The 7773-nt window shown below is 49.8% G+C and overlaps 1 protein-coding gene across 1 annotated transcript; it reads left to right on the forward strand.

The window, feature by feature from the left end:
- Nucleotides 1-277: 277 nt before the first annotated feature.
- Mt4 (metallothionein 4) lies at nt 278-2488 on the forward strand. The gene is made up of 3 exons (XM_005079132.4): nt 278-427; nt 1696-1761; nt 2233-2488. Exons 1-3 carry the CDS (start codon nt 397-399, stop codon nt 2322-2324), a joined length of 189 nt encoding a protein of 62 aa, XP_005079189.1. The 5' UTR covers nt 278-396; the 3' UTR covers nt 2325-2488.
- Nucleotides 2489-7773: the final 5285 nt, after the last annotated feature.

Raw genomic sequence — 7773 nt, forward strand, 5'->3', positions numbered from 1 at the left:
CATAGGAGAGAATGAAGGTCTGAGCCTGGGCAGGAGTAGCCCCATGGAGGAGGGAACAGAAGTGGCAGCTCACTCTGTGTAGTTAGTTGGCTGTGTGTAGCTAACAACCTAGGCACTGAGTGCCTCTGGAACCTCACGCTGCTTCCTCGACACTTTGGCAGGTAAGCAGGTAGGGCAGGTCTGGCCCTTTGTAAAAGGGCTCTATCTGCCCTATGCCCTCTGCTACCTCCCTTGCCCACCTCCTAGCCCTGAGCATCTCACTGGGCCGTGTGCAGGGCGTCTGGCCCCAGGGAGAGGTGGGGTGAGCGGTAGTCCACACCCACGCAACTATAAAGAGGGAACCTCCAGCCGCTGCTACCTCAGCCACCCTTCCTCAGCCACTCACACACCTGGACCATGGACCCTGGAGAGTGCACCTGTATGTCTGGTGAGTAAGGAGGCTCACTTGGGGTCTTACAACTTCACCCCTGTATTCTGCCGGCAGCATGTAGGACTGTTGGAAACTCCTTCTTCACTTAGGCACAATGGATGAGGTTTTGCAACCTTTGGGGTGGCTCCCACTCTGTTGGCTCCCAGCCAGATTTGCTGAAACTGATACACTATTTCAGGGAATAGCAAAGGAAGGGATCTGAAAAACTTAGTCCTTCTAGTGGCAGGTCCCTAGTGGCAGCCACCAGAGTAGGGGATGGAGCTATGGTCCAGAACCCGGACACTTGGTTTTGGTCCTCTGCTGCCATTCATTCACTGACACAGTTGATTTATGGGCCTCAGTTTCCTCATTTTCACATTGAGGTTACTCATTCTAGTTTGCTTGCAGACTAGGGAATCTATGGAGAGGCTAAAATTCGCAAGCACTTTCATACATCAGGGGTTAAAGGTTTGGTTGGGACCTGGAGGCAGTAAAAGCCAGTTGTGATGAAACTCACCTGTGATTCTAGCACTCAGAGAGCAGAGGCAGGGGGATCCCGAATTCAAAGCCAATCTGGATTGTTTGAGGCCAGGAAATATGTTGACCAGAAGTAGGCAGGTCAGGGGTCAAAACTGTCCTATGCTTTCTCAATCTTGAAAAAATGGCATCTAAAAATTTCAAAAGCATCCTTCGTCCTTAACAGTACAGGTCTGTCCCCAAAACCTGGAAAAGGTGAAGAAAATTTCTAGTGTTCTGAAACTGAAAATGATGGACAGGATGAGTTTAGAAAGACAATTAAGCATGAGTAGCTTTTATGAAATCAAAGCAAGGTATTGGCCCCCCCACCCCCCATCCCCACCCATCCACCCCCACCCCGTCTCTGTGCCCCTTTCTGCTTTCTATTCAGGGTTTCTGACTGGTCTTGTCAGGAAGAGGCTATGAAAGACCTTGATGGTTGTTTCAGGAACCTTGGCCTTGCTGGGGTTGGCCTTGCCTGTTAGTTCTCCAGCCTGGTTGGACATCAGTACCAGATGTGTTGTATTTTTAAACTACTGATCCTGTCCCTACAAAGAGTTATCCATGAACCTGTTTCAAGGGTTGTGACCAGGAATGTGCACTTCCACAAGTAACCCAGGCTGAGCTGATGCTGCCACCCCAGTGCCCGGCCATGGCCTGTCGCTGGAACTACTGGACCATCCACAGCTTAGAAGCAGCATCACCCTCTTGTCCCACCACTCCCCAAGGTCGAAAGCCTCATGTTCACCACCCTCTGCCCTCTCTCCTAGGAGGGGTCTGCATCTGCGGAGACAACTGCAAATGTACAACCTGCAAGTGTAAAACCTGTCGCAAAAGTGAGTATGGGCACCGAGGCACTGCCAGGTGGGGGCGAAAATAGCCCCACCCTTCACCGTCCACATCCATCCCACGTGGGCAGTGGAGGGATTCTGGGGACCGTTTTCTCATCGGGAGGGATGTGAGATGATACCCAAGGAGATACCCCGGGGGCAGCACTTCCCTGGGCTGCAGCACACCCAGCACTAAGGGCATCCGTGGTGTTTGGAACAGGGAGAGGAAAAAGCCTTCACCTGGGGTCATGAGCCCTGACTTCCAATCGTATTTCTACCATGGCTGCGACCTTTGAAAAGGCTCTGGTGGACTCTAGAGGACCTGTGAGGAGGTCCCTTCTGGCTCTCAGATCACACAGCCTCCCAGTTCAGGGTTTTCTGCTATAGATGCTTCATTTCCTACTTCTCCTAAGGCATGGGAGAGGCAGTGGGAAGTGAGGGGCTATGACTCATCTGTCCATCTCCTAACCTTTCCAGGCTGTTGTCCCTGCTGCCCCCCAGGCTGTGCCAAGTGTGCCCGGGGCTGCATCTGCAAAGGGGGCTCAGACAAGTGCAGCTGCTGCCCCTGAAGCCCACCCACGGCGCGGGGAGAGATCCTGAGAAGTGACTGCACAGTGCCTGTGTCAAAGGATTGGATTTGTATGATAAGTTGTGCCTTTTATATACGTATGCCCAAATGCGGTGCTGGTGATGTTCATGTAAAGGTCCTGGAGGAATAAAGTTTTTGTGGCTATCCAGTGGCTCAGAGCATTGTGTAACCCTCACCCTAATGCAGAAGAACCATGAAGGGCCGGCTCTATTGCAGACCCTCAGCTGCCTACCAGAGCAGGTGGCTGCTCATTGCTGCTCGCTTCAAGGTGCTGCCGCCGCACCTGAGTCTTTCTCCCACCTCACGTGAGTACAGGAGAGTTCATGACCCTGGGAGCAGTTCCTACCAACGCCAAGCAGGACCCGAAGCCGATAAGTGAATAGCCAGCTTTTCTACACTGTCTTCCAGAAGTCTGCAGTGGCCCTGAGCTCCAACAGCTAACACACTCACTAACATTTAGGCTCTCCTCCTTGCCCCATGTCCCGCCCTCAGCCACTGCTTGCTGGGATCCCCACCCAATGAAACCATTTGAGTGAAGGGTCTGCCTCGGTGCAAGCCGGTCTTAGTGTAACTGTTCCGGCCTAATCTTGACTCAGGTGAACTCACTGACAAAAGGCTACTGGTCCTGAGGTCTGAATCAGCCATGAACAGAGCCTGTGTGCTTCTAAAAACCACTCCCAGCTCCAACACACAGTAGTAGTTTAATTATTTGGGCCAACACCAGGTTAGGGTGACAGGCACATACACCGGCAAGGAGACACTGGTGCAGAGGAAAACAATGTCCTCCACGGCTGCCATTCACACTGCAGCCCTCAGCAAGTACCAGGCAGCCTAGTCCCTGAGAGGCCTTGCATTCATGCCACTGAGAGCCAAAGCTAGGGCCTTCTTTTCCAGTCACTGGGCACAGAGTGGCGAGAATGGAACCCAAGCGTCCCAGCAAGGAGGAGCAGGATGAACTTCAAATTAACTGGAGCTGAGCACAGTCCTAATCCTTCAGTGAACCTGGCTGTTTAGAAATCACCAGGAGTCTCCTGGGAAGGCTTTCAGGCTCCACCCAAGAGCAAGTTTCGTATCAGCATCTGCAAACAATGGAAGAGGTGTGGCCTTTGGCACCAGAGAGCCGTTTCTGTCCACAAGGACTTAATCAAGTCATTCACCTTCTCCAGGCTCAATCTCCTCCTCTGTAAAGTCCCCTCGGGGCAGCACAGAGAAACTGTTGCAGAACAGCCACGACATAGCAGGTCCCCCGTAAACCGGGCTTACAGTCCTTGGACGAGACTACTTTTGACTTCTGCTTGTCGATCTCCTAGAAAGCCCATGACTAGTCAGTCACTGTGCAACAACAGAACTCCACAGTGTCTGTCAAGGACAGGGTGCAAAGCAGGCATCTCTGGCAAGTAGGCTGACTGCTCTTCCTGCAGCCAATGCTTTCTCACCTTGTCCAAAGGCGGCCAGGGTAGCCATTTTTGTCTTTTTTATTTCTGTCTCATTGTTGTTGTTTTTATTGGTTTTTCAAGACAGGGTTTCTCTGTGTAACAGTCCTGGCTGGCCTGGAACTCACTCTTTAGACCAGGCTGGCCTCGAACTCACTGAGGTCCACTGGGATTAAAAAGGCATGTGCCACCACTGCCTGGCTATCTCTTTTATTTCATTTTTTTTCTTCTTTTGTTTTCTGGTTTTTGGAGACAGGGTTTCTCTGCATTGTTTTGGAGGCTGTCCTGGAACTTTCTCTGTAGACCAGGCTGGCCCCGAACTCAGAGAGCTGGGATTAAAGGCATGTGCCACCAACTCCCGGCATATCTCTTTTATTTCTAACATACCTTTGAAAGGGAGAATCAGTCCTCAGATTTTCATTTTGACAATAATAGCTCTATTAGTAGATATGGACTTCTTAAAGAAAATGTGTCACTGTGGGGGTGGGCTTTGAGGTTTCCTATGCTCAGCATACGGCCCAGTGTTTCAGTCAACTTTCTGCTGCCTGCAAAATGTAGGACTCTCAGCTGCTTCTCAGCACCATGTCTGTCTGCATGCCGCCATGCTCCTGCCATGATGATAATGGACTAAACCTCTGAATTGTAAACTGCCACCTCAATTAAACGTTTTCCTTTATAAGAGTTGCTGTGGCCATGGTGTCTCTTCACAGAAATAGAAACCCTAACTGAGGCGCAGCGCTAAAGAAGAATCCTGTCGAGACAACCACTTTCCAGATGAGGAAACTGAAGCTTAGGGCACTCCGTGGCTGGCTCCAGCATCACAGGACTTGTGAGGGGCAGGACAGGGACCCAGTGTGGTCTGCATGACTCGGGTTAATGCTTGCCTATGCTTTACAGATGGCTCAGAGAAAAGACAGAGGGCAATGCCACATGAGGGGTCCCTGCATGGCCCCCACATCACAACCCACAAACCTCAAATTTATTATGGAATGCAGGGCAGCCTCCATCAGTCTGGGGCTGGTATTTGTTTGGCGATTGTGATCAAACAGCGCTAACATCCCCTCCTTTGCCTAATGCTGTCCAGGCCCCAGGAAAACACTCCTCTATCTATTGGCCTGTGTTTGCAAAAGAAAAACGTGGTCTTTGAGTGTCACTGTGGTTCATGGGTTGTTCAGATACCAGTGTGAGAGACAGACACAATTTTCAAAGTGCAGGGAGGGTGTGAGTGGTAGAAATGAGGAAGAAAATCAACTAACGCATCAGTTTCCATTTCTCACAAGCAAGTCTGTTATTGATTACGGGTATGGCCTCTGTAGGCTCACGTAGGTGAATACTTGGTCCTCAGTTTGTGGAACGGTTTGAGGGAGCATTAGGAGATGTGACCTTGTTGGAGGAGGTAACTGAGGGCAGACTTGGTGTCTCTTTCTCTGACTGATGGTTGTGCCCCCACGATGTGAGGGCTCGGCTACTGCTCCAGTGCCTGCCTGCCTGCCATGATGGTCATGGAGGGAAATGCAAGACCCAAATGAACTCTGTCTTCTAGACGTTGCCTTGGTCATAGTGTCTTATCAGAGCGATAGAGAAGCAAAGGCAAGGAGGACAATTGTCACATGACACACTATCATTTTCCAATTTCCCTGCTTATCTTTGGGTTCTTGGAATGTCTATGAGTGTATGATAACTGCAGAAGTTGCACAGGGATATTTGTAATGCTAGGCAGGTCACATTAGTCACATACATTTGCATTGTTTGTAGATATGTGCATATTTGCACGCTGTGGAAGGAATGTCTGTGGGACCCAAAATGAAAACAGTAAGTCCCAAGTCTCTAGTGCTATAGAACTTAGGGACAGGGACTTCAGGAGTTCAAGAGATGATGATGGTGGAGCCCTCAGGATAGATTAGCGTCTGTCTGTAAAGAGACAAAAAGAATGGGTAGTGGGACTAAACGTTTTCAGAATCAATAGAAAGATTGCAAAAATAAATAAATAAGCCTGCAGAAACTGAGCCCAAAGTGCGGACAGTGTCTGGTGAAGGCCTAACCTCCTTATTTGCAGATGGCCATTTTCTTCATGTGTGCTACCCACATGGCAGGTCTACAGCACGACCCATCCATTATCCTTCTAGTTTCTGCCTCTCCTTCCTCCTCTGCTCCCCCACCTGACCCTTACCTGGTCCCCTCCCCAAAAAAACCTCCATAGGCTCTTCCTCTGCTCCCTTCTGAGTTGTGACCCTCCCCCCCTGCTTCCCATTTACTCATAAATGTGGTCCAACCCATTCTGGCATTTCAGAAATACTCAAAAGTCCCTGCTGTGTTCATGTCCTCCCAGGCTGTTCTTGTCCTCCCTCCGTCTCTGTGAACTGTTGTTCAGGAGGGAGAAGTAAATGCGTGGGCTCTCTGTTGCTATCTTAGTAAAAAGTAAGAGCTGGTTTTGGGTGGGAATAGTGATCACCAATGCCACACCCTGCAAAGCAGGGGATGTCTCCATCCCATAGGAAATAGACTCTGAGAAGTGAGGGGGCCCTCTAAGCATAGCCAAGACCAGCTGATGGAGACACCTGAAGACCCTGAGAGTAGAAGAGCTCACAGGCAAGTGACAAGGAGACTTATTACATACGGATCCGAGGGTAACACTGCAGCACCGGGAAAGGAAATGCCTAGGAAACGGAACGTAGTCTAGAAAAAAAAAAAGCAGAGACTGGCATGTGGCTCAGTGGCAGAGTGCTTGCCTAGGATGCCCAGGGACCTGGGTTCCATGCCCAGAACTGCACAAGAACTCACACATGGTGGTCACCCTGATCAGGAAAGGTGCTATGTCCCGAGGCTGCCACCACATAGTGTGTTTGTGCTGGGGAGGAGAAGGCCTCTCAGAGGCAGACTCCTAACATGATCATGACCTGGTGGCATCTCATCACAGCCCCCAAAGAGGAATTCCTCCACCCCAGAAGCCAGTGCCGCTGGTGAACCTGCGTCCAAAAGTCACCCAAACATGTCTGAGGCCATAGTTCCATCTCAGCCTGGGTGGCTAGGAGCCAGAAGAGCCCAGATGGCACCAAGTACCCCTGACCAGGGCCACTGGGAGGGTCCCTCAGCACAAGGTTCCAAGGAGACAATTTAAGACCACGGCCGCAAAGGGAAGCTAGACTGGTGACAACACTTACAATCCCAACACCTATGAGGCTGAGTCAGGAAGGGTGCCGGGAGTTCAAGGCCTTCCTGGGGTATACAGGGAGTTGTAGTCCAGCCTGGGCTAAAGTGCGACCCTGCCTCAAACTCACACAAACACACAGATAAGGAGGGAGGGCTTGCAAGTCAACCAGACTCACATAAAGATTTAAAGATAGTGTGACAGTTTACATGAAAGAGCCAAAAGCTGTTCTTCCTGTTTGATCCTATGGTTTAACTTCAGGGACTATAAAGCGCTGACCTCGCAGGCGACAGCACTTATTGCCAGCTTGATGGCCTGAATTTGATTCCTGGACACACATAGTGAAAAGACAAGAGCCAACTCCTGCAAGCTGTCCTCTGACCTTCACATATTAGAATAGGGCACATGCACGCGCGTGTGCGTGCGCACACGCGCACGCGCGCGCGCACACACACACACACAATCTATCTACCTACTTACCTATCTATCTATCTCTCAAGTAAATGCATGTATTAAAATTTTTTATGTATTAAGAATTTTAAACGGTTTGCCATAAGTGCAGGGAAAAAGAAAAAATAAAGAAAATTTAACTCACTTAAAGGTGCGCTCTAACCCAACTTACAAGTGAGAAATTGGAAATGACTGCTCTTTAAGTCTGTGATGATGTCCACATTAGGGGTAGGGCCCTTGCACACATAAGAATGTGATACAGCTTTTGGTGTTTACTTATAGTCATACTATAAACAGGCAGTGTTGGGCCCAAATTCTGAAGTGCCCAAAGTCACCAAGAGACACATTCTGATGCAAAAGCAAAGAGTCTTTAATTTTAACAAGTTAACTCTATTATC

Source organism: Mesocricetus auratus, unplaced genomic scaffold (assembly GCF_017639785.1).
Source record: "Mesocricetus auratus isolate SY011 unplaced genomic scaffold, BCM_Maur_2.0 Super-Scaffold_100045, whole genome shotgun sequence".
Taxonomy (NCBI): domain Eukaryota; kingdom Metazoa; phylum Chordata; class Mammalia; order Rodentia; family Cricetidae; genus Mesocricetus; species Mesocricetus auratus.

What these genes read in the sequence shown, in the direction of transcription:
- Mt4 (XM_005079132.4), top strand. Translation starts at nt 397, where the DNA reads ATGGACCCTGGAGAGTGCACCTGTATGTCTG. An exon ending in AGAGTGCACCTGTATGTCTG is followed by an intron (nt 428 to 1,695) that starts GTGAGTAAGGAG and finishes CCTCTCTCCTAG; the next exon opens with GAGGGGTCTGCATCTGCGGA. An exon ending in GTGTAAAACCTGTCGCAAAA is followed by an intron (nt 1,762 to 2,232) that starts GTGAGTATGGGC and finishes TAACCTTTCCAG; the next exon opens with GCTGTTGTCCCTGCTGCCCC.